Here is a 27,750-nt window from a genome sequence, read left to right as displayed (position 1 = left end):
TTTATTTGACAGGCAGAGATCACAAGTAGGCAGAGAGGCAGGCAGAGGGAGAGAGGAGGAAGCAGGATCCCCGCCAAGCAGAGAGCCGAAGGCAGCGGCTTTAACCCACTGACCCACCCAGGCGCCCCTTGCTTCTTTTTTAGTTAACATGCATCAATAAAATGGCTCTTTAGCATTACTGAAAATTCTAAGGTAAATAATATTACTAGTATTTTACTCAAAATCAGCAGGAATTAGTTATCAAAAAACAGCTGAATTATATTTGAAGCATAAGGTTATATTAGCACCTTGGAAAATTTTCAAGTGATGAAACTGAATAAAAATATCACCCAGATGTCACCTCAGTGTCCATAAATAGGTGACTTCTAAGGACTACAGTGCAATGAATTCCCACTCGGCATCCCTTGAGGGGGTCTTTTCAAGTAAAATGCTTAATAATGAGTCATAAATACTTGTATTTTATAGATAAAACCCTACCCTCTCAAGTTCTTGGTTCCTCACGTTTTGTAAAATATCTTGGCAATAGTTGCAGTATTCATCGGCAAGAAAGGCCATCTAGGAAGATATGGAAAATGATTTCAATTTTAAGGTCACTTCAGGAATGAATTGATCCTCAATGACCTCTCTAAGCCCTTAGTGGCTGCTGCTTATGTTGTTCTGCTCTGAGAACACCTGAGCTCTAATGGTGTTGTCTACTTAGGTGGCACAGTGCATACACATCATTGGCCTAACGCGGACATAGCTTTAATTTTGATGTCAAAAGTCTAGGGTCTGTATCACCCACTAAAGAGGCCACCAATCTCTGACATCTTTCTCCCTAAACCCCAATTTCCCCCTTCATATTCCCCAGTCCCAGTTTCTAGAAAATCTGCCTATCTGTTCTCTGCTCTGTCATAGGGAAGCCCTCATTCTAGATGACACAGTGGTCCCAGGTAGAGCCTTTCTATAGCATGTGAGAGGAAGACCTGAATTTCCTGACTGCCACCAACTCCGGGAGGGAATGTTGGCGCTCACAGTTCTGGGAGAAGGCAAATATTACTCCATCTGGTTCAAATGATCACAGCCAAAATAAGAAGACATCTTCCGGGCATCAGAGGCATGAAAAGTTAGTTTCTCCCATATGTGCAAGCCTACCATTTTGTAGGAATACTTCTTTGCCAGTTCTTGCTCCCAGAATGGACATCTCCTGAATTCAGACAAAGGGGATCCAACTGGGTCTGTCCTTATCGGAGAATGATTTTCACACTAGAAACCATTTACACATAGATTATCTCTTGAAAATAAAATGCATTTTCTTGCATATAAACCATGTAATAATCACATTACCATTACAGGTTAATGTTCTACGTAACCATCTAACCACATCTCTGGACATATTGATCCAAGCAACTTTTCCCCCTTACTTCATTCTAAAGAATATTAACTTTTCCCTATATTCTATAAACTCTGGTGATCAGGAAGTAGTTAGGACTAAATATATTACCCAAATGTGTCACTCTTGTGTTCATGTATTATATATGCTGTATAGTAACATGTGATAAAAAATACTACCAATGAATAATTTAATACCACAAATACATTTATACAATCCTTGTCTATATAACTGTTCCTCTGAAATAAAACCATATCCTATCTAGGTCATGATGCCTGTATTATAAAAATGGTTAGTTATATCAGAAATCCCAGGGCCTGACTACCAAAGAAAATGAAGAGCACAGACTTCAGGAGGACAAATTACAGAACGGTAAAACCTTTTCATCAAGGAGGAAAAAGGTAACATGGCAGGAAGTGAATTCAGCATTCCTTCCTGCTGTCCCCTTTGAGCAAGAGAAGGCAGGATCACTCCTGGTTGATTGCAGGACCTTGATTTTATTTTAAATGACTTCTTCAAGGTTTTCCAGAATGACTTTGGAATAATTTCCATCTCATTTCTAGGAGTTGGAAATTGAGCTCATGAAGCCTGCCACGTTGGATTGCCACACGCATGAATGTTCTTCTCTTTATTCTCTCTCCAACCCAATGGTTTGCTTTGTGACAGTACAGTTCCAAGATCAGTATTTCATCCTTTGGTCTTATATCCTCAGATCTCATATACTTAGAGCCTCACTGAGCTACTCACTTATATCTTGCTTAGTAGATTGCTTATGCGGGTTTGCAGTATGTTCCTGTCTATAAGCTAGATGACGGCAGAGTGGCCTTCTGGACCTCCTGCACCCACCCTCCTGCACCCACCCTTATGGATAGGAGTGGCCCTTGGCCACCATCCCACAAGCTGCTACACACAATCGAGAACAGACACTGCCAGCTTCCTCATTCTCTCATGCTCCCTTGTTATCAACCCATATCACAATGAGGATCAGGGGAACTTAGGAGACATGGTCAACAGTCTTTTCAGTGTCCTGAAATCTGTACTACTTAACTCTTTGTGGTCCTGAACCCCTTTGAGAATCTGATGAAAGCAATTGATCCCCTCCCTAAAAAATGCACACTATGCACTTAACATTGTGAAGATACCAAGTTGAATTTCCTCTTACTGATATTTTTAGAATAAATAGAGGCATGGGTGTCTAAATAAATACATAAAGTAGTTGCATGGAAAGGTGCCATCTCAAAGGATGTCATTTCCAGTGGGTGCTGTTTGGTTCTCACTGAGTTTGCACTGGGTGCTATTCAACCCCTATTCCTCCCATTTTGGAACACTGGCTTCATTTAGAATCATGGGATGGCAACCCTTGTAGTGTGTGGATGTGGGTCATCAGGAAGGATGGGGCAGTTTTGTGGAGTTCACTGGCCTGACCGTCCATCTTCTATTAGAGAAGCACTAAGGAATCATCCAGTCCAATTCTGGCTAGCTTCTCTTACCTACCACATCTTACCCTAACTACATCCCTTTTCTCCATAGCACACCCTGACCTCCTGTATTCATCAATGCTCCTGAGACTGATATTGCTATGATCAAAGCCAGTGTTTCTCAAGTGTGGTCCTGAAACCACCTACATCAGAATCCCCGGGAGCACTTGGGGTTCATATCCCTAGGGCCCTAGTAGATCACACGAGGGCAGAAATCTGTCATTTTAATCAGCCTCCCAAGTGAGCCTTATGGACGATCCAGTCAAGAGCCAGAGTTCCAGGAAGACTGTTCTTTGTCTTGCTGCAGAAATCTCTACATTTCAACGTGGCAAAAAAAAAAATCACAGTTCTACCTGTTCAATGTAGTTGAATGTACTATCAGTGTACTATCATAGTAATGTATACTGTACATTACATACTATTGTAGTAATGTAAGAAATCATTATAAGGAAAATGTGAAAGTAATCAATTACTAAAAAAAAAATAATAATAGAAAGCAAGGTTATGTGTTCCTGGAGCTAATTCTTTCCAGGTTCTTCCTATGAAAAGATTTTTTTCTTTCAGAAAAAAATTTTTCAAAAAATTGTTTTAAAATCACAAATTGAAATCTTTCCTTTACAATATAAACTCTAAAGTGAAGTATGTTTCAGAAACACTGAAGTTGCGATTTCTGCAGAAGGCATTCAGGAAAGAATCAGAGGGATTCCCATTCTGGAAAAATAATTCAGCAAAATGACAAAGAAAAAAGTGGGAAATTCATTTAGATTTCCTAGGTATATCAAATGCAGTTTGGGATTTTCAATACTTCCAAAAAATGACATTGTAATCTTCAGTGAGAACGTACTGTGTGTCACACCCTAGAGATACAATGGGGGACACTCTTGTCAATATCTGACCCTCTAGGCATTATCTGCCTCCCCTATCAATTCTCCTGGATGCTATTGGTCCTTCCTGCATCCTTAATGACACTGGTCCCTCAGTTATCACCCCCAAAGCAAATGTATCTTGTCATTCTCCTGCTAAAGATGCCTCAATGGTGGCCTGTAGTCTCTACCAGTCTTCTGTATAGGTGAAATGTAAATTCTCAACCTGGCATAGATAGGCTCTCTACCCACCTGGAGTCTATGGCTCCCCCAAATCCTCACCTCTTCCTCCTCACTGCCTGCACACCTCCCAGCATGAATGTAAACTATGCCCTCCAGAAGAATGCTTCCTAAAAGAAGATCCAAGTGACCCCTCCAGGATCAGCTAAAGTACATTGTGACAGGCAGAATAATAACCACCAAAGATGTCTACATCCTAACCCCTGGAACCTTAGATGGTGAGAGGGACTTTGCACATGTGATTAAGGTTAAGGACCTTGAGATGGGGAGATTATCTGGATCATCCAGGTAGCCCCCATGTAATCACAAGGGTGCTTAACAGTGGGGAGCCCTTCCCAGCTGCAAAGAACCTGAGGGGTAGTAGTGTGAGAAAGACTCAGCCTGCCTTGGCTGGCTTTGAAGACTGAGGAAGGGTCCATGGGCCAAGGAACAGGGGCAGCCTCAAAAGCTATAAGATAAGAAATGGATTCTCCCCTACATCCCCCAGAAAGACTGTAGGCAGCACTTTGATCTTTGCCTGGTGAGAACCATGCTGGACTGTGACTTCCAGAACTGTAAGAAAATAAATTTGTGTTTTAAGCCACTAAATTTGTGTTAATTCTTTATAGTAGCAATAGTAAATGAACACAGGCCACCTCTTCCATGAAACCTTCCCAAATTACTCTGACCCACTACAACCTTTCTCCTCCAATCACACTTTGGACTTCACAATCTACCTACAGCCTACCCTGCCCATTCCACAGCACACTAGTTATTTCATGTTTATCTTAGTTTCTCAACCCTGAAACTGTATTCTATTCAAGTACAGAGAGTAGGCTTTTTTTGTTTTTGCTTTTCTTTCACATCTCATTCAGTCCTCAGGATTGCTGGTCACAAAAAAAGCTTTCGAAAAGTCATTCATTCAATGACACCTATCAACAAGACAGTGTCAAAAGTACTACCATATCATGTTGGCCAACTTCAGTGAAATTCAGTGTGTGATGTCATAGATTAGCTATTGATAGTTCTGGTGTCCTAATTCAAAGAGCTATAACTGTAATATGGAGACATTTTCACACAAATCCATTGCTAACAACCTATACATCATTCTTAATTATAGCAAAATAAACACAAACAGCTGCTGTACAGTGAACAGTAAGCTCCTTGAGGACATCTGTCCCAGCATTGTGTGTGGCATACTGTGGATAATGAACAACCCTGGTCAAAAGAGTGAGTGGTTAAGGATCATATATAATAAGAACATTAAGCACAGGAAAGCTTATTTGTTGTATTTGATCAAGCAATTATTGAATATTGCAGGGTCTATTATAGTAAATCTATTTTATTCCATACTCACTGTTTCTTCTTGTTGGATAATGTTGTTATAATTGGGTTTTTCAAAACCAATGATGTCTCCACTGTGACAGAACAGATAACAGAGAAACAATTTTAGTAAACCACCTGTTTCTGAGCACAAGTATGAAGTGTTCTTCTTTTTCTTTTTTTCTTTTATTTTCTTTCTTTCTTTCTTTTTTTGCAGCAAGTTTACATACATGGTGTACAATTTTATTTCAAAACTCTCCTCCAGGTTTCTATACACAACTGGTGATTAGCACCTGTTTGGAGTTTAAAAAAATCAATTTCTGTAACTGTAACCATATATTTCTTTTGAAGGGTTTATTTCCCTTAGAAGTAAAGTTATGATGTCACCATGGGTAGAACTTGCTCCTGAGAGAAAAGAAAAATTATCATGGAAATTAGATCTTACACTTTCTGATTTGGGGTTTTTAAAATGATCATTTCAGAAAAGATAATATCCTCTGATGTAACACAGCATCTTCACAGAACAAGGAAATGGAGAATAATGAGATGTACATCGTATTTCTCAGATTCATACCTTATAGTGAAGACAGTTGTATGTCACGGAGAACATTCAGTCCTCTCCATGCGGTGTGGGATAATTTCCCTTTAATGCTGGGTATTTGAGACTCTGGGAGCCCAGGGACAACCCTCTTTGCACAGGAAATGAGTATTTTCTGGATGTCAGAAGAGGTGGAATCTCCTTCCCAGTTCTCCCACTATCCCCAGAGCTGTAGCTGCTCTGTCCACGCTAAGTCAATACATATCTTTACACCTGATTGTTTCAACTTACATAAACATGCAAAGAGGAAGGCAGTAGACTAGTGCTCTGCTTCTGGAAGCAAGGCAATGGTCTTCAAGGTAGGAAGACCTGGGAGGAGGTCAGAGTCCAAGGGCATAGGGGAGATGGAGGTCAATGGCTTTCATCTCACACAAGCAGAGACTACAGCCCCTCCCATTTTCTCCAAATCCCCAGAAGCTCTCCTAAAGGTTTGTCTCTGTCCAGTCTCCAACCTAAGTTTTGGGAAACTGGGCAGAATACTTCACAACATTTCCACATAATATTCTATTTCAAAATAGGGCAAATAGATTTAGGGTCTGGATACAAAACTACCAGAAAACCATCCTCTTCACCTCCCATTAAGAGTTGTTATCATTATGGAAATTGCACTTTGGAGTGCTCAATAACAAGAGAGTTTCAGAACATAGGATCTGGTCAACCTCCCCTCCACATGGCATGATGGATTAATGAATGATGCAAGGAGACCCGTAGGTGAAGAATTTGAGATGTCTTGAAATTCCACTTGTCATATCTCAATGATTTCTTGGGTAGGTGTGGACAATGATGGTTTCTTCAGGTAAAATTTGTAAGGTTCCCATTGCCACACAGGTTCTGAGACATTGCCTCAAGACCAACAAACAATAAATAAAACACCGGATAAAACCTAGAGTGAAAGAAGACAGAAGAGGGGTACCTGGGTGACTCAGTCAGTTAAGCATCTGCCTTCAGCTCAGGTCATGATCTGAGAGTCCTAGGGTTGAGTCCTGCATCAAGGTCCCTCCTCAATGGGGAGTCTGCTTCTCCCTCTGCCCCACCCCACTGCTTGTGCTGTCTCACTCTCTCTCTAACAAAAAAATAAAATATCTTTAAAAAAAAGGAAAAAAGACAGAAGAAAATATCAGAAATGAAAGTTCACTGAGTAAAGGACTGATAGAAGAGGAATTTAAATAAAAATATATAGTCATCAGCCTTTAAGAGATGTTCTAAAAATCACTTGTGAGGCCTTTTCTCAACCAAATTGGAAGAAGAGCAATTCTATATTGTGTTAATATGCTACTCCTAATATATTTTCTTTGGGAAATGAACGCAAGACCATGGTATGAATATATTCAGCCCCATCCATCCATCCATCCATCCATCCATCTGCCATTGCCTCATCAAATATTTACTGCATGCCTACTATGTCAGGCATTGCACTAGGCCTTGGGGGATATAACTGTGATCATGATGGACAGTCTGTTCTCACAGAGATGACAATCCATAAAAAAGATGTCACATAAATAACTGCAAAGACATTGCATGGGAGTTAAGACAGTTGAAGTACAGGGTGTTAGGGAATATATGTTGTGGGGAGGGGCAGGCTATCGCCTTGTTAGTTTGACAGTTTACATGCCCGTATATCAGCAGCTTGATAAACTCAGGAGGGTGTCACTTGTGATTAGTTAGCCCCTCTGTTTGGTACTTATTACAAGACTGTACTTGGATAGCACTTACTAAACTCTTTTGATGATGACAGCCATATTCATGGGATATTCCTTTAGCTACTTAGAAACAGAAGTCTGGAAGCTACAAGATTGAGTTTTTGACTTAAAAGAACAAGGGAAACCCTCTGCCTTATTGTTCAGCCCCTCTGCTCCAACCGTGATTCTGGTAGCTTTGCAAGCCAATCAGTTGAGGGCAATACTCTCAATTATTTAGGATTTGTAATTGCAACTCCCAAGTGCCTACCACGTGTTCAATGTGGTATATGAGTTTAATTCAACAGCCATCGAAAGGAGGGGTGGGTTACCCTCCTCACTGTTAAAAGGAGGCTGAAAGCGAACCCCATGCCACATAGAGGTCTTTGTGTGTCAGACTAGGGGACACAATCCCACTATTCTCACTGGGATGTTATTTTATTTTTATAGCACTTATTTATTTGACAGACAGAGATCACAAGTAGGCAGAGAGGCAAGTGGTGGAGGGAAGGGAGCAGGCTCCCCACTGAGCAGAGAGTCCAACGTGGGGCTCGATCCCAAGATCCTGAGATCATGACTTGAGCCGAAGGCAGAGGCTTAACCTACTGAGCCACCCAGGCACCCCTCTTTTTATAGTATACAAATGGGGGATTTTGTTCTTTGAAACAACAGTGACAGGAAAAATAAAATCTCCTCTTCAAAGACAGATGTTAACAAAAGTGTCTATCTCCTTCTGGTCAGAGGGTGATACCTCACTTGTTCAAAAGAATGGCAAGGCTGCCTCTTCTAACCTTTGGGATCCTTTAATTCAGGTCAATGGCTCATAACATGGGCCTGGGCTCAGTGCAATCCTATCTATTTATTTAAAAAATTACCTAGTCTCCAAGACCCCCTTCAAGCAAAGATGCATGAAAGTATGCACCAGTTAGTGAGAGAGAAAGAGGCAGTATCACAGCCGGGCTACAAAGCTGGTGAGCAGAAGATCAGTGATGGAGCCAGACTTGTGGCAAGAGAGGGATCCATGGAGGCCCAGGTAAGGGGCACTGGCACCCAGAGGATCTGGCCAAGTAGGCCAAATGGACATTGCCTTGGCCCCATGCTTTAATATTTTTTTTTTAAGATTTTATTTATTTATTTGACAGAGAGAGATCACAAGCAGGCAGAGACACAGGCAGAGAGAGAAAGGAGGAAGCAGGCTCTCCACGGAGCAGAGAGCCCTATGCGGAGCTCGATCCCAGGACCCTGGGATCATGACCTGAGCCGAAGGCAGAGGCTTTAACCCACTGAGCCACCCAGGTGCCCCACCCCATGCTTTAATCTTAAGACAAGGCTGGGCTGAGCTAGAAAGGGAGACTATAGTAGACATTTGGGGTCTACCACTCAAGAGGAGGGGCAACAAGGGTAGGGAGGCCAAAGCAGCATTGGAGGTGATAGTCCAGCTCTTGGGGTACCAGTCAGGATGGCCTCATGTTCTAGGGGTCACTGCCACTGCCTCACTTCCTGTGTGCGTTTCTGACTCAGTCCTTTGCGACATTTATTAGATTGTGGTCAAAAGCATAGTCATTGCTGAAATATGGTTCTAATAAAACCACACTAACATCCAGAGCCAGCCTTGCCACGAACGAAGGGCTTCCAGTCCAAGAGGCCTCCTTCCACCATTCCCTGAGGCCTCAGATGCTTCAATGGTGCCAAATCATGGGGGAAGCCCATGATTCAGAAAGGACCCCAAGTCAAGTCTGCCCAGTGAAGTCACTTGTGTTCCTGGTAAACTGTCTTCTCAGCTCCTGCTCCACAGGGTACAAGCCAGCCCAGTCCCAGGATGTCAGGATTTAACCAGTAGGAATTGGGAGGGGCCAGGAGGTACTGCAAAGAGTCCCCTGGAAATGGAGGGAGAGAGACCTGGGATGAAGGAAGGCTCAGAATTCACACAGTCCAATAGAGAATCTCGAGCAGATGCCATGCTGAGCGCAGAGCTGGACATAGGCTCCATCTCACAACCTTCAGATCATGACCTGGGCTGAAATCAAGAGCTAGGTACTTAACTGACTGAGCCATCCAGGCACCCCTTTTCTTTAGATAGATTTTATGATCAATTTGGCTAAAGAAGGATCCGGTATGAACAGGGCTGAGACGTGATTATATGGCACATAACTCACCTTTTTTTTCTTCCATAAACTCTTTCAAATGCACTGTTAGCTTAATATGCTTTTTGGCATTTGAGTTTCTTTTAGTCTAACTACAATTTGCATTCACATTCCTAGGTTTTGACATCATTTGTCATTAATCCAAGCTTTCATTTACATCATTTTAGCATCTTAATTTGTCCTCTCAAATCACCCAATAGCAGTGAAACAACTTGAAGCGATTACAAAGGTAAGAGGATAAAATGTAATAAAACCTAATTTGTGGGCCATACTTGTTTGGTGTCCAATTGCAGAGCAAAGGTGCTTTGTCTTCCAATCATTAAGGGACCTAATTTCAATTTTGACTCAAAGCACATGAATAATTATGTTTCAGTTTGATTAGGAGAAGATGAACTTAACTTGATGAATATTTTTATAACTGAAATTAAAATCGTAAATGTATGTAGTCATATAAGGACGTGTATCATTAAGATTGCAAAAGAAACTTTCTTTGGTATAATTTTGCTCCTACTAATGATATTAATCACTACAATCCACTGAGCATTTATTTGTTGCTAACTGCTTCACTTTGTATTACCTAAATTCTTCCAACAATCCATGAGGTAGGTAGATAATAATTATTATCTCCACTTTATATATTGGAAAAGAGAAACAACTCAAAGATCTAGAGACCCAGCTCTGACTCAGAGCCTCATCTCTGTTACCCATTCTACTATTCTATCTTGCGAGATGTATATGTAGGATAAAAAATAGTATACTTGAGAAGGACAAAGTAAGACATAAGGTATTGAAATTTAAAATAGAAAAGAACTACCTTATTTTTAAAACTGGTTTGCTGAGTGTTGTTTGTGGATTAGTCATATTCTGCATTGGGGGCTGCTGCTTTTTATACTGCTTAACTGTACCCTGACCCATTCGATTTTATGGACAACTTAATTGCAAAATGATGACTGCAGGGAACACCCTGGGAAATGCTGAGAGACTAACTCATTCATGTTCACCCTCTTGAAGTAAAACTCAGCAACCAGAAGTCAAGCTTCACTGGCAGACAGCAAATAGCACGTTGCCTTGTAGTGCTGGCACTAGCTGGAGCTGGGAGAGTGCAGGAGGTTTTGTGCAAATTGGATTGTCCAGTGTTCGTGAGCTTAGGAGCATTACCTGCTTTTAAATTCTTTTCCAAACAAGGGTGCAGTCTAGGGTATAATTCTCCAGATGTATGTTTCTTGAGCTGCTAGACAGCAACCAGGTAATGTGTATTTTTTTAACCTTAACAAGTTCTAACCAGCCTTGAAAACTATAGGGTGGACAGGGCCAAAAAGCGGGTTGCAACTTGGACACCTTATTAGTGCCTCAGAGTTAGGCCCTCTGGGCTCCTCAGAACCAGGAGGACTCATCCCCTGCCGGGTGCCATGGCTCCACAAACAGAAGGAGAAGACGCCCTTCCTGGGTCTGGAGAAAGACTCTGAAGGAACTGTTGGTGTTCTCTCTGACATCATTAGGTCTGTGGCGCCCACAATTGCCAGGCTGACAGCTCCCTGTGAACTCATTCTCCTTAAGGGGGGTGTGGTCTGAAAGATGAACCCTTTGCCTTTCTGCTTTGTCGGCACAACTAGCCAGCTGGGGACCCACAGCCTCAGATTCGGTAGGCTCAGGGCCCACTGAGGCAGCCCCCTGAGCTCATGAGCTGGCAGAAGAACAAAGGACTGAAGAACAAAGGCAGAGAATGTTGAAGGCACAATTTTAGAAGCTTTTTAAAGGCTTTTAATACCCTAAGTTGGAAAAGCTGGGTGGGAGAGAGAGAAAGAGGTGGAGAGAGGGAGATTGTTGTTGGGGGAGGAATGAGGGCAAGGGTTAGTTTCCATATTTCCTGAGAGAAACATGAGACTCTCAACAATTGATTTCAGAACTTACATTCGGTAGAATGGGGATTCATCAATTTGCAAAATGACAAAAAAGTTTTCCTTGGAACACAGTAACGGGGATTTTGCCTCAGAGGCAGAGCATAACAGTGAATTAGGCACAATAATACACACACTCTCCCTCCATTCCCCGCTTCTCCCCAGACAATAATAAAGCATTTTATACTCTGGCCTCAATTCTTCAGTGAGTTTCTAGGTCAGCAGTTATACCCAGGTCCAAGTCTCAATCTGGTTGCCAGCTAAACAGGATTGGAATCTGAGGAGGCCTATTGCCTGTAAAATTATGTTACCCCGGAGAGGGGAGCCGAAGGGAAAACGTTCTGGATTTTGTGAAGGAGTTCTTTTCATATGGTGCACACTGCATATTTATAGTTTTTTTTTTTTCCAAAAAAAAAAAAACCTCAAATTTTTCATTTGCTTTGAAAATCAAACCTCGGTCTCTCCTTGGTTCAGGGCAGATGCTGCCTCAGCAATTTTGAGAGAAATTCAGCACCACCCCCACTCCAGCCCAGTGCAAGCAAATGCCATTAAGACGTGGGACTCCTGATTCACTCCTTGGCCACCTGTTCAGGTGGCCAGTGAAGGGGATCATCAGTGCTGCTGTCCCTGGCTCTGGATCCTGTCTTCCTGCTGCTTCTGCTTGAGTGAAGGGTAGAGTGATGTCAGAGACCTGGGCATCAGTACTTCTATACTGATGAGCTTTATTGGAGCCATATTGGAAGAGCAATATGAAGGAAAGATGGAGGAGATAGGGGCTTGTATTGAGACTAGATTTATTTTAATTAGATTATATGCTTCTTTGTAGTGCTTGGTGGTGGTGAAGAGGCAGAAAAGTTCCCTAAAGCCACCCCTTTTCTACCAAACCTGGTTCCTTGCCAAATCTCTAATGCTAATGCTCTTATTGGTGTTGCCATGTCTTTCCTTAACACAAGGTCCTAGGGGAGCAGAAGGCAAACAGAGTACCCTTGAACAGCAAGCACACCGCTCAATAACTCAGAGGGTTGTTTCTGGGAATGGAATATATTCCACTCTAAGACACCCCTAACAAGCCATGCTCTTGAAAAACAAAGCAACTCAATGTCAACAAAACCTAAACATTCAGAGTCCTATTCTTCTCTTAAGAAAGTTTCATAACAAAGTTTTTTAAATTAGACCACACATAGAGAAGTGCCTGCTTCACAGGGGCATTCAACTTTTGGGAACTACAAATAAACTCATCTGTGGTTTGCTGGGGTTTTCCCCTCTGTGTTTTAAACACTGGGGAGATCATGCTCTTGGAGGTGAATGTAAGAATACACTTGAGCCGACTTAACTGCCTGCTGCCCACTGGGGTTGAAGACTTCCAAGAGTGCAAGGCCTGTGGGGACCCCTCTTGCTGTGCACCTCTTGACTCTAAGGAGTCCTGCTTGGTTAGACTAATGACACCACTTAAGGTCTCCAGAAGAAAAACAATTGGGCTGCCATTGCAAATTCCACACAGCGGAACGTGCCGAAGAATGCTTTGAAATAAAGGAAAGACCTGAACTCTGTGAGAAGAGAGAATGGGTGTGAGCAGAAGGAGAAATAAGACATCTGCAGATATGGCCTTGAGAAATAGGCAGGAGAACACTGTGGGGAGACTTCATGGGAACTGTCCTCATGTAGGATTAGGCCTCATTAATTATTTGAAATTGAAATTTTTAATTGATGTAACTGTAGATTGACATATGATGATTTGGAGAGCTTCCTTTTACATTCTGCCCAATTCCCCCCAATGCTAACATTTTGCAGAACTATAATACAATATCACAACCTGGATACTGACATTGATATAATTCACTGATCTTACTCAAATTTCCCAAGTTCTACTTAAACTCATTTTTGTGTGTATTTAGTGCTCTACAATTTTATCACCTATAGAGATTTGTGTATCCATCCCACCAAAGACAACATAGAGAACTCCCGATCACAAGGATCCTTGTGTTGCCCCTTCATCACCACAGCCATCTCTTTCTTCTCCACCCCCAGGTCTCTGGCAACCACTAACTTGTCATCTACTTTATTTTATTTTATTATTTTTTATTATTTTTATTAACATATAATGTCTTATTTGCCCCAAGGGTACAAGTCTGTGAATCATCAGGCTTACACATTTCACAGCACTTACCATAGCACATACCCTCCCCAATGTTGTCCTCTATTTTAAAAACTGTCACTTCAAAATGTTTTATAAATGGAATCAAAAGATATGGAATCCTTAGAGACAGGATTTTTTCACTCAGCATTTAGAGATCTATCCAAGTTGTTATAACAATAGTTTATTTCTCTTTGTTGTTGAGTAATATTCCATGGTATGGCTATACCAGAGTTTGTTTAACCATTCACCCAGTGAAGCAAATCAGGGCTGATGCCAATTTTTGGCTGTTTTAAAGAAAGCTTTTATGAACATCTATGTATGGGTTTTAATTTTTTTGTTATTTTAGAAAAGATTTCTTATTTTAGAGAGAGAGCACAAGTAGGAGGAGCACAGAGGAGAGAGACTCTCAGCAGACGCCACACTGAGCATGGAGCCTGACAAGGGACTCCCATCTCACAACTGTGAGATCATGACCTAACCCGAAACCATGTTGCATCCCTGTACAGGTTATTATGTGGACATAAGTTTTCATCTGTGTGAAACCATATGTACTCTTGGATAAATGTCCAAGAGTACAATTGATGGTTTGGATGTTAATTGTATGTTTAGTTGTATGAAAACTGCCAAACCGGGCTGCCCAGGTGGCTCAGTGGTTAAGCATCTCCTTTGGCTTAGGGGTCCCAGGGTCCTGGGACTTAGCCCTGTATTAGGCTCCCTGTACTGCTCCCCCTGCTTGTGCTTTTTCTCTTTCTCTTAAATAAATCTTAAAAAAAGAAAAAAACCTGCCAAACTGTTTTGCATTCCTACCATCAATGTGTGTATGAGTGATGCAGCATCTCTGAATCCTCATCAGCACTTGGTGGTTGCTGCTGTTTTTTTATTTTAGTCAGTCTGACAGGTATGCAGTGATATTCCATTATGATGTTAATTTTCATTTCCATAATGATTAATGATGCTGATGATTCTTTTATGTGTTTATCTGCCACGTGTATATATCTTCTTCAGTGAGATGAATATTTGTGTCTTTTGCCCATTTTCTAAATGGATTTTTTTTTTATTGCTGAGGTCTGAGAATTCTTTATATATACTAGGTACTAGTCCTTTGACAGATATGGTAACTTCAAATACTTTCTCCCAATTTGTAAATTATCTTTCCATCCCCTTCATAGTCTTTCACAGAACAAAATTTTTAATTTTGATAAGGTCCAACTTATTAGCTTTTCCTTTTATGAACTGTTACTCTGTTGTCAAGTCTCAGAATTTTTGCCTAACTCTAGGTCCCAAGATTTTCCATTTTTTTTAAGTTTAATATTTTTATGATTTAAAAGTAAGTCTATGATCCATTTTGAGTTGATTTTTGTGTAAGTTGTGAAGCTTAGTTGTGAGTGTTTTTTTTTCCCCCCACATGTGGATATCTAATTTTTCTAGCAGCATTTGTTGAAAATCTAGTCTCCTTCCATTGAATTACCTTTGCACCTTTGTGAAAAGCCAGTTGAGCATATTTGAGTGGATCTATTTCTGGATTTTCTACTCTGTTCCATTGATCTGTGTCTGTGTCTCCACCAAAACCACACTGCTCTCTTGATTACTGTAGCTACATTACAGTAGTGTTTCCTCCCACTTAATCTTCTTTGTCAAGGTTGTTTGAACTATTTTAGGGCCTTGCCTTTCCATAGAACTTTTAGAATAAGCTTGCCTATGCCCACAAAAAACCTTGCTGGGATTTTTTTTTTTAAAACAACTTCACTGAGAGATAATTCACATACCATACAATTCACCCATTTAAAGAGTGCAATTCAATGTTTTCTTCGCATATTCACAGGGCCATACAATTGTGCAGAAAAGAGATAACATAGTGGTATTGAGACTGCTCTCCTTAGAAAGGCCTTCTGCTAAGATTGGCCCTTGGCTGGAGTCTGGGAACTTGGTTCCCAGCGTGTTCCCAGTCAACAGTTAACTGATAAGAGTAGTTCCCTGTGCCTAGACTGTTTGTGCAAACAATAAAGTTTATGTAGAATAACATACTTTCTTTTTGGGAAACTGTCATTTTGGTGCATGCTAGGAAGAATGTCCTCATGACCAGCCCCCAATAAAAACTTTGAGCATGGAGTCTCCTAATGGGCCTACCTGAGCAGACCCATATATATGTGTTGCTGTATTTTTGTTACACAGAGAAGTGTGCTCTTTGTGGTCCTCTTGAGAGAGCAAGAGCATATGGAAGCTTGCACATAGATTCCTCCAGACCTCTGCCTCTTTTCCTCTTATGCTCCAAGTGTATATCCTTACTATATCTCTGTAGTATTTTTAGCCATAAGTATGAATATATTATTTTGGTTTGCCTGATTTATCTTGTGCCACCCAACCTCCCAGATGGTGCAGCCTGAGGGAGCTAGAGGGCTCTTCCGAGACTGCCTGAGGGATCTCTCTCTGTGGGACAAGGGTTCCCTCCAATGGTGCTCCCCAGCTGCCTCTGGGTGCACTGGAGACAGAGGCTTCTGGACTAGGCCACTTGCTATATAGCTCAGTCTCCTTGACAGATTAGCTCACACTCTTTAGTGTACCTCTTGGTGAAAAAAAGGTGTCTCAGACCAGCAAATAATGAGAAGGCTTTCTCTAGCTGTTTATTTTTGGTGGAACTCCCTGTTGCTGCCCCTTGCTTAATATTATTAGAGGAACTAGAGGAGAAATGAGTCTACCCAGATGCCTTATCTTGCTGGGGGGGGGTTGGGAAACAGTGGGTCTGGGTGATTGGGGGAAGATACAGAGCGCCCTATCACTGTGCTGGTTGTGCAGTCCTTGGGGTCCCCAACCAGCTCATTTTCTTCTTACCACCTTTCAAAGTTTTCCTTTGCTTCCTGCATTATTTCCAGTGTTTACAGTTGTATTTAGCAGGGAGAGGCAGAAAAAAATGCATCTATGCCATCTTTTTCCAACCAAAAGTCCCTACATCATCATATTTTAATTTGTTAGGCACAATCATATCATCAAGCATTCCAACTATTGGTAACATCAATTTATAATATATATACGGTCTACTTTCAGAAGTTTTCTGAGGCAGCTAGGATGATGTACAGGGAACAAGATAGTGTAGTTTCATTTTTCCTTTCTGCCTCCCTCTAATACAAATAAATACCCTGGAACTTTTACAGTGGGTCATGATAAAAAGGCTCCAAAACCTGGAAAGAAGAAGGTGAACTGCTAGAGTCTTCTCGCCACAGTGTGGTGAGTGTCCTGGGTTTTCTTTCTATGTCCTATACATAGCTGGACTGGATATTGGAGAGAACTATAGCCCCGAACTGTCAATAGGCATAGACATAAATCCCAAGAAAAATCTGCACTCCCTAAACAAAGGAATAGGAGAAGGAAGCTTAACAGAAACCTGGAGTGGGCTGCTAACCTTGCTTCTGGAGCATGGGTTGGCAACCCAGTCGGACCACAGTGGCAGCCTCAACATCGTGGTGAGATGATCCACCCTCCAACTCCACATCCAGGGCACTGACAGGTGGGCTAATCCACCTGCATAGACAATACTGAATCCTTTAGCCAATTCAATAGAGCACAGAAGGGTAGGCATGCTATCCAAAGGAACAATGCCAGCAGAACCTGGTATCTCCCTGCCCGACACCAACCATAAAAGAACCCAGGCTCAGCCACTCTGGCTGTCTGCATTCCACACAGAAAGTGGACCAGCAAAGCAGGTTCAGCTCCTATAGGTAGCACCAGTAAGGAATTGATCATATATCCATCCAATGTCAGAAGAATGAAGCAAACCAGAACAGGGTGCAAGGGCTCTGAAAATTAAACTGTCTTTGGGACAATAGTACACAAAAATAGGCCAGAACCTACATGTTCCACCTAAACCGTGGTAAAGGAGATTTAAATAGGATAAAAAATATAATGTCATAACACAAATGCTCAGGATACAATAGAAAATCAACAGAAAATACCCAGGATACAATAGAAAAATATGTAGATCAATGGAACAAAATAGAAGGCTAGTAGAAAACCCACACATACATGGTTAATTAGCTACAACAAAGTAGCCAAGAATATACAATGTTCTTTTCAATAAATAATGTTAGGGAAACTGGACAACCATATGTAACAAAAGAGAAAACTTCCTTATGCTACAAAAATGAAATCAAAATGGTTTAAAGACTTGAGTGTAAGACCTGAAATCATAAAACTCTTAGAAGAAAACATAGGTAGTAAGCACCTTGACATCAATCTTAGCAATAATTTTTTTTTTATTTGACACCAAAAGCAAAGACAAGAAAAGCAAAAATAAATAAGTGGGACTACATGGAACTAAAAACCTTCTACACAGCAAAGAAAACCATCAACAAAATAAAAAGCAACCTACTTAATGGAAGAAAATATTTGTAGATCATATTTCTAATAAAGGGTTAATATTCAAAATATATAAACATACAACTCCATAGCAAAAAAAAAAAAATCTGTTTACCAGTGGGCAGAAGATCTGAATAGTCATTTTTCCAAAGAAGACATACAGATGGCCAACGGGTACATGAAAAGATACTCAACATCAGCAGCGATCAGGGAAATGCAATCAAACCACAATGAGATATCTACTTCATACCTGTCAGAATGGCTAATACCAAAAAGACATGTTGTCAAGGATGCAGGGAAAGTAAACCCTTGTGCACTGTTGGTAGGAATGTAAATTGGTGCAGCCACTGTGGAAAACAATATGGAATTTACTCAAAAAACTAAATATAGAACCACCATATTATCCTGCAATTTCACTTCTGGGTATTTATCCAAAGAAAATGAAAACACTAACCCAAAAAGATATCTGCCCCCCTATGTTCATCACAGTGTTACTTATAATAGACAAGATACGAGACAATCTAAATGTACATTGACATTTGAATGGATAAAGAAAATGTGGTGTGTGTATTCCTCATGATGGAATACTATTCTGCCATAAAAGAGAATAACCTCTTGCCATTTGCAACAACATGAACGCACCTTGGGGATATTATGCTAAGTGAGGTAAGTCAGACAGAAAAAGACAAATATTGCATGGTCTCACTTATAGGAGGAATCTTAAAAAAAAAAAAAAAAACACACTCAAAAAAAGCAAAATGCCAGGCTCATAGATACAGAGAACAGATTGTACCTTTTGACTTCAGTTATAAAATAAATAAGTCCTGGGGGTATAATATACAGTTTGATGACTATATTAATAACATTATAGTACATATTTAGAGGTCCCTAAGAGAGTAGATCTTAAGTCCTCATCACAAGAAAAAATTTTGTAACTACAAAGTTATTAATATTAAAATATTAACTAGATTTTACTGTGATGATCATTTTGTAACATATGAGAACATCAAATCATTATGTTGTATGCTTGAAATTAATGTGACATTGTATGTCAATTATAGAGAAAGAAGAAAGGAAGAAAGGAAAGAAGGAAGGAAGGGAGGGAGGAAAGAAGCTAAGAAGGAAAAGAAATAACAAGAATTCGGTAATAATAACAGGACCTAACCCCTAATAACAAAAATTAGGTAAGCCACAATTTGAATAAGAAAAGGTAACAAACTGACACCAATATTGAGATGATTTAGATGTTGGAATTATCTGACAAAGATTTTCAAGCGATCATTATAAAAATTCTCTAACAAGTAGTTATAAATTCTCTTAAAACAATTGAAAAAACAGAAAACCACAAAAAAGTAGAAGTTACACCAAAGAACCAAATGGGAATGATAGAACTGAAAAATACAATGACCAAAATAACAACCATATACATAATACCACGGAAAAAATGATAGATATGATAAAACGTATATATCAAGGTCAAGAGCAATATGCTTAGAGTCATATTAAGTGCTTACTGTGTGCCAGGTCCCATTTCAAACATTTTCCTTGTATTAATTCATTTAATCCTCACAACAGTCCTGTGAAGAGATATTATTTTCCTTATTTAAATTTCTTTTTTTCTTCATTCTTTTTTTAGGGAGAGCACACATAGGGGGGAGGGGCAGAGGGAGAGAGAGTGAATCAGGGCTCAAGCTCACAACTGTGAGATCATGACCTGAGCCGAAATCAAGAGTTGGACATTTAACCGACTGAGCCACCCAGGCACCCCATTATTATTATTATTATTAATAGATGAAGAAACTGAGACACAGAGAGGTTGAATGACCTGCCTAAGATCACACAGCTTACTAGTGGTAGAGCCAGGCAGGCTGTTTCAGAGTCTCTGCCCTTATCCATGTATAATACTGCAGAGTATTATGCTGCCTCTTTGAAGGCAGAGGCTTAACCCACTGAGCCACCCAGGCGCCCCCTATGCTGCATTTTTGAGAGAATTAAATTTATTTCAGTGAGAAATCTCAATGGGCCAGCTCTGACAGGCTGCTGAACAAGTCTCCTAGCTGGTCACTCTGCCTCCTCTCCCATTTTCTTGCACAGTCCAGTCTTAGCATGGTTGCTGGGAGGATCTTCATTTAAAACACAAATCAGAAACACCATATGATCCAGTAATTCCACTGCTGGGCATTTACACAAAGAAAAGGAAAACAATAATTTGAGGAGATACATGCACTCCTATGTTTATTACAGCATTATTTACAATAGCCAAGATATGGAAGCAAGCCAAGTATCCACTGACAGATGAATAGATAGAGAAGATGTGGTATATATACACAATGGATAATATTACTCAGCTATAAAAAAGGATGAGATCATGTCATTTGTCACAACATGGATGGACATGAAGGGTTATTATGCTAAGTGAAGTAAGATAAAGAAAGAAATACCATATGATTTCACTTGCATGTGGAATCTAAAAAACAAAACAAATGAATAAACAAACAAAAAGCAGAATCAGAGCTACAAATAGAGCACAAACTGGTGATTGTTAGAAAAAGGAGGATGAGGGATGGGCACGATGGGTGAAGAAGAGTGGGAGGTACAGGCTTCCAGTGATGGAATGAATGAGTCACATGGATAAAAGGTTCAGCATAGGAAATATAGTTGAAGCATTGTAATAGCCCTGGATGGTGACAGATGGGAACTACACTTGTGGTGAGTGTAGCAGAATGTATAGACTTGTTGAATCACTGTGTTGTACAGTTGAAACAAATATAATAGGCATGCCTACTCAAATTTTTAAAAATTTTAAAAAATCAGATTGCTTCACTTCCCAGTTTAAGACTCTCCAGTGGGGGACGCCTGGGTGGCTCAGTTGGTTGGACGACTGCCTTCGGCTCAGGTCATGATCCCGGAGTCCCAGATCGAGTCCGGCATCGGGCTCCCAGCTCCACAGAGAGTCTGCTTCTCCCTCTGACCTTCTCCTTGCTCATGCTCTCTCTCATTGTATCTTTCTCAAATAAAATTTAAAAAAAAGAAAAGAAAAGACTCTCCAGTGGCTCCCTATCACACTCGGAATAACATTCCAACCTCCTTGCCAATACTTAGAGGTTCTACTTGTATGTTCAGATTCCACTCCTCCCACTCTTTTGGCCTTCAGATTTCCTTGCTGTTTTTTTGAACTCATCCCTGCCTCCGGTCCTTTGCACTTGCTCTTTCCTCTGCCTGGAATACTTGTCCTCCCAGATCCTCACTTCGCTGGCTGTTTTTTTCACCTTTCTCTCAAAAGGCATCTTCTCAAAGAGGCCTTCCCATGACTCCATTTTATTATTTTCAGATTAATTTTGCTATTGTTCCATTTTTATTGTTTTACGTCTTCCCCACTAAAACTGATGAGAGGGGAGGCCCTGTTTTTTTGTTTACTGCTTAATCACCAGTAACTAGAACAGGGCCTGACTTATTGTAGGAACTCAAGTATTTGTTGAATGAACAAATAAATGAATGGATGAGTTATATAGATTTTATTACCTGAACACTAAAGAAATAACGTTTTTTTTGTTTTGAGACCTAATTTAAAAACATTTTTTAAAAATATTATATTTATTTATCTGACAGACAGAGAACACACAAGCAGGGGGAGGGGCAGAGGGAGAATCAGACTCCCCACTGAGCAGGGAGCCCAATATGGGGCTCTATCCTAGGACCCTGGCATCATGACCCGAGCTTAACCAACTGAGTCACCCAGGCACCCCTGTTTTGAGACCTGATTTTTTAGAGGAATTTGTCACACAGGTTCTTGTATAAAAGATACAATAAAGCAGAAGACATTTTCATCTGCATGCTTCATAGATTATTAACAATAGTGTATCATTATATTTCTGTATTTTAAGATATATTTAGTATTTCTAAAAATGTGGAATGGAATCAATAAGAAAGTTACCTTAAATCTTAGTACTTAAAAAAACTCGCTTAACTGGCAAAGACTTTAGCGTTTATCAATTTTTAAATATGTGTTGAGCATGAAAAGCTCCTGGTCCTGGGCTTATCTTATGGATAAGCCAATGTCACCCTTGTTTGTATCTGTGTCTCCTGGCAGCCCTCCTCTTCCTTGCTGAAGATAAAACACAGTTCTTTTCCCCCCACAAAGACCTGTTCTAGACCCTCACTCTGTGTGTGACATGGACCCAGAGATCTCAGGACACTCCTGGCCTCTCACGGCTGCTGAGTGCTGGTCTGGTCATGCTGCGGGACACTCTAAACAGCCTGCTGGGTGATCTGGGGCAAACAAAGAGATGTCAGCTCTAGCCTTTCAGGAGTGTATGGGTCAGCAAGCCAGAGAATACATTTGCAAAGGAGAGTTCTAACCTTAACCGAAATAAGTCTCCTATTTCTTCCCTTCCTTAACTTCTCGATTTTTGTTGATGTAATTTTTCCGTCTTTGTGACTAATCGATGAATAAGACTTTGAAGCAGAAGAGCTGGTTGGAAGAAGAGCATAATGACTTTATTTGAGGTTAAGTTTGAGGTTTCAGTGGGACAGGCTGGGCTGAGTCAACCAACCGAAGACCCTGCCTTGGAGAGGTCTTTGAGATCTGCCTCTTTTTTGATTCAGGCGCTCATCAGAATGACCATGGCAGCTTTGGAGCCATCTCTGGGCTGACTCTCTCCTTCCCGATCTAGCTAGGGATGGCTGTGGGGTGACACTTTGTTTAGATTCTTCTGTTAGTAGCATATACTGAAATAAGGAAGTCAAGAGGCAGAGATGATTTGGAGGGAGATTAAAAATGTAGATTTCTGGGGCGCCTGGGTGGCTCAGTGTGTTAAGCCTCTGCCTTCAGCTCAGGTCATGATCTCAGGGTCCTGGAATCAAGCCCCGAATCAGGTTCTCTGCTCAGCGGAGAGCCTGCTTCCCCCTACCCCCTCCCTGCTTGCCTCTCTGCCTACTTATGGTCTCTGTCTGTCAAATAAATAAAAAAAATCTTTTTTAAAAATGTAGGTTTCTACATACTAAATATGAAGAGCCAATGGGTCATGTAAATGAAAATATCCAGCAAACAGCCTGAGGGGAATGGCTGGGAAGTGGGAGAGAAAGGGCCATGGAAAACGACTTAGGAGGAGGAAGTCATCCGTGGGCGTGCAGTGATAGGTGAAAGTTAAAGAAGGATGAGATATCTTGGGACCAAGGGGTAGGAAGAGCACCGTTGGTTGAGTCTCAGGACGATGACTGCACTTAAGGGGAGGGGAGCAGTAAGGAGACAAGAAGGGTCACTTGGGAAGAAACTGGATAAAGCAGTCTTAAGAGCTATAGGAAGTTTTAAGAAAGAAGGGGCCAATTCTGTCATATTTTACCAAGAAGTTGGGAAGAATGAATGAAAAATGGTTTTGGAAAATGAGATGATAATTATAAGGAAAAGTATCCAAGAAAATGGACTGGAAATGCCTTTCTCTGGCCAGTGATGTTGCCAGAGTCTGATATACTGCCCACGTCAAAGCCGTGTTGAAGGATGTGTATGTTTCCATCCATAAGAAGGATTAGTAGCAGAACAGCCAAAAATACAGTTAGAGTCAACTAAAATATGAGTGCATCTCATATTCATCAGACTGTGACTTATGGCCAAAATACTTAAATGACAGATACTAACCTGTGGTACCTTTTTTCACCCAGAAGGTAACAATACTGGGCATAGAAGAAAGAGCTTTTCTTGATACAGATTCCATCATAATGATACCTGAAAAATAAAGGTTGTCTTCACGATCATGTCAAACCACTGACATGCTTTACAGAAGCCACAGAATAGACTAGCTAATAAAGATCTGAGTTTTATCTACAATGCCATTTATCAGCTCTGTTAGGTAGACCGTTTCATACTATTTCATACACATTAGCTTTAAAATGGGATCATAAATGCTCTACTCTGCTTTCCCAGCTTAGACACTCCAATCTCAGAGACATGTGACAGAGAAAGACTCCTCTTGCCACCGCTGTGAACCTTTTTAAAGCGAAGGGCAGCGACATCCACATTCCCTCCACCGAGAACTAGACTCAGATTCTCACAAACCCAAGAAGGCAGTCAGTTCCTGCTCTGCAGCCCAGGCACTCTGCTGAGCTGGGAAAATGCAGCTGCTTGTCTAGGCTCACAGCAGCAGAGCAAAATTTTTTCAAATGAACTATTACCCAATGTTTAGTTTGGCAAACGTTTCAGCTGTCTTTATTCCCTCGTGGGTAGCAGGCCCTTTTCCTAATTTGGCTTCCATCCCTTCTCACTGATTTTCTGATCTAACTGATTTCTCCTGATTTTTCTTGATTTAAAAGAAATAACAATAGTAATTGAGTGACAATTACACCATGATGCACCTGATAACACTGGAATTTCCTTTTGTTTTAAAAATACATAGAGTCTGGGTACCTGGTCTCTGGAAAATAATTCAAATATGCTAATTAGGTGAATACTTAGAAATTTTAGTTCAAAGAATAATTAAAACAGTTCTATAACTCCATGTGTGTAATTATTTAAATATGTCAACAGACATCTACAGGTCTAAACGCTTAAAGTGTTGAAACAAGAAAACACTTTCATATTTTAACAAAATCACTAAGAAAGTAGAGACTAATATTTAGTTCTAGTATCACCCAAATTATTCCAGGCAGTAGGATTTCATGTGAATTATGGGAACTCTTTGGTAGCGTTGATATTTCTATTTTGTTTAGTTTTGCATTTTTGTGTCACCCATTTTGTGATTTTTCAAAATGTTTGTTTATTCTAACATTTCAAATAAAACAAAAACGATAAACCTACCTGGCACTTCCTCTCGTGCCTAGCCTCCGGGTGCCGAGATCAGGAAAAACCAAACGCACAAGCTAAAAGAATAAAACAGACTTAAAGCTGCAATTGGAAAACTTAGAAATAAAACTTACAGTTTCTCCTCTTATAAGGTTTCAGTTGTATTTCCCTTTTTTATTATAGAGAAAATATGTGCAAATAAAATTTGGAAAAAATCAGACATATATAGGGACAAAAATATACCATTCAGAGGAAACTACCATTTAAACCTCAGTGTGGTTTAAATGAGGTTTAGTGTGGTTCCTTCCAGTTTTTTAAGATTTATTTTAAAGAGAGAGCACATGCATGGGGGAGGGGAGAGGCTGAGGGAAAGGGAAAAGGAGAGAAGCAGACTCCCCACTATGCGTGGAGCCCATCACAGGGCTAGATCTCAGGATCCTGATAAGGGCCTGAGCTGAAACCAAAAGTCAGTCTCTCTTTTTTTTTTTTTTAATTTTTTTATTTTTTATAAACATATATTTTTATCCCCAGGGGTACAGGTCTGTGAATCACCAGGTTTACACACTTCACAGCACTCACCAAAGCACATACCCTCCCCAATGTCCATAATCCCACCCCCTTCTCCCAAACCCCCTCCCCCCAGCAACCCTCAGTTTGTTTTGTGAGATTAAGAGTCACTTATGGTTTGTCTCCCTCCCAATCCCATCTTGTTTCAAAAGTCAGTCTCTTAACTGACTGGGCCACCCAGGTGCCCCTTTCCAGTTTGTTTTTTTTTTTTCTTTTCTTTTCTTTCCTTTTTCCCCCCCTTCTTTTTCTTTTTATTCTTTTCAAATATTTTATTTATTTATTTGAATGAGAGAGAGAGAATGAGCAGTTGGGAGCAGCAGGGGGAGAGAGGGAGGGAGAGAGACGGGGGTGGGGGGGGGAGCAGACTTCCTGCTGAGCAGGAAGGCTGATGCAGGTAGATCCCAGGACCCTGGGATCGTGATCTGAGCCGAAGGCAGATGCTTAAAAGACTGAGCCACCCAGGCGCCCCTCTAGTTTTTTGTTTTTTTTTTTTCCCCAAGCCTCCATATGTGTGTGGATTCTGTCGGTATGCACAGGAAACAACTGGTGTCATACAATTAGCATGTGTACAGTTTTGCTTTTGACTTTCTCCCCTCTACAGCGTACCATAAACATTTCCCCCTTGTCATTAAGAATTCTCTAAAAACAAGAAATAGCTGCATAAGAGTCCAGCATGTGAGCTGCCATAATTTAACTATTTTCCTCTTTTTCCAATGTGATAGTCATTTTCACTTTTTATTATTTACTTGTTTACCTTATTTTTTTGTTTTAAAGGTTTTGGTAGCAAATGCTATTAAAATATTGAATAACATAGCTACTTCTGACTCAACTTATCATCTCCCAGATATGTTTTTGATGTGTTTTGTCAGCACTGACATTATATTTATGACACATTATATTTTTTAAAAATAGAAGCCTATTCCAGTTTCCTAATTAGAAGAGGTTCATGACATGCATGGTATCCAAGTGCATGTCTTGTTGAAAGTGGAAATCCTGGAGCATGGTGGAATTAAAAAATACAAAGCATGGATGGCATGGTGTTGGAAGCAGTCAAGTAATAATTTCCACTATTTTTCTCTAGTTCCCTCCATAATCATTCAGCTTCTGCTTCTGCTTGGTTTCTTGTTACATCCCTCTTTCTTTTTTTCCTTTTTTTTTTTTTTGAAGATTTTATTTACTTATTTGAGAGAGTGTGAGAGAGAGCAGGAGTGGGGGAGGAGCAGAGAGAGAGGGAGAAGCAGATTCCCCTCTGAATAGGGAACCTGATTCGGGGTCTATCCCACTGATCCTAAGGTCATGCCCTGAGCTGAAGGCAGACACTTAACTGACTGAGCCACCCAGGAACCCCCCTCCCTGGCTATTTCTTTTTTTCTTAACTTCTAAGCAGCAGGGTTTAACAGTGGCATATAATGTTTCTCTTGCCTGGTTCTAGGCCCTACCTCTTCCTATGGGAAGCCACCCAAGCCCAGGTATAGAGGAAGAAAAATGAAGGAACAAGAAAGGCAATTCTTGTACAATTAAACACCAAGGTTATGCGGCCAAATTGAGAGGTTCCTTTAGGGAAGAGGTCCAAAATGTGCAAATGAAGAATAAATGATAAAAGAAAAATTCAGCAAGTCTAAAAATGCAGAATTAGAAGCCAAAAATTCCTACTTTCAACCACAGATTCTAAAAATTCCATCACCTCTTAAGAAAATCACTTAACACCTTCACTCTATGTGAGCTGTAAAATAGTAGGTACCTAAAAGAATTATTATAAACTATGCAGCAGGCTCAGATTCAAGGCCCTGGGAAATAATCTGGTGTTTTAGAGGGAGAAGCAGAAAGAAATTGCCTAGTTGCCTGACAGTATAATAATCTGCACATTTTATTTTATTGAGTAATCCCATCCCCAGACTATCTTGTGATTTTATTTTATGATCAGGTTCACCATAGTTAAATTTTAAAACCCATTGAGATAATTATTTCCAAAAAATGTAATAAGTAAGAAATGTATATATTTAATAGATGGACAACTCACAGAAATTAATGGGAAAACAATAATATTGCAATGGGAAGTAGTCTAGGGATAATATGTATACACACAAGATGCGTATGACCAAAACACATGCAAAGGTGCTTACCTTCCCTAACCATCCAATAAGTGCAAGTGGAAACAGCTAAGTATAGTTCTTTAAAAAAAAAAAAAAAGATTTTATTTATTTACTTGAGAGAGAGAGAGCATGAGAAGGAAGAAGATCAGAGGGAGAAGCAGACTCCCCACTGAGTAGGAAGCCCGATGTGGGACTTGACCTCAGAACTCCAGGATCACAACCTGAGCCAGAGGCAGTGGCTTAACCCACTGAGCCAC

General features: G+C 40.5%; 1 protein-coding gene across 1 annotated transcript in view; it reads right to left on the bottom strand.

Annotated features, from left to right (window-relative positions):
- RFX8 (regulatory factor X8) overlaps positions 1 to 27,750 on the bottom strand; it is a 70,332-nt gene that overhangs the window by 20,341 nt on the left and 22,241 nt on the right. Inside the window, exons 3-7 of the mRNA XM_059134468.1 lie at positions 24,849 to 24,910; positions 23,694 to 23,780; positions 5,290 to 5,350; positions 1,135 to 1,245; positions 478 to 555 (exon numbers count right to left, since the gene is read on the bottom strand). Coding sequence (XP_058990451.1) covers positions 478 to 555; positions 1,135 to 1,245; positions 5,290 to 5,350; positions 23,694 to 23,780; positions 24,849 to 24,910 — 399 coding nt within the window. The remainder of the gene's footprint in view (positions 1 to 477; positions 556 to 1,134; positions 1,246 to 5,289; positions 5,351 to 23,693; positions 23,781 to 24,848; positions 24,911 to 27,750) is intronic.

This window comes from Mustela lutreola, chromosome 9 (assembly GCF_030435805.1).
Source record: "Mustela lutreola isolate mMusLut2 chromosome 9, mMusLut2.pri, whole genome shotgun sequence".
NCBI classification, from domain to species: Eukaryota; Metazoa; Chordata; class Mammalia; order Carnivora; family Mustelidae; genus Mustela; species Mustela lutreola.
The sequence above is the reverse complement of the archived record's forward strand: the minus strand, read 5'-3'. Positions and strand labels throughout refer to the sequence as shown.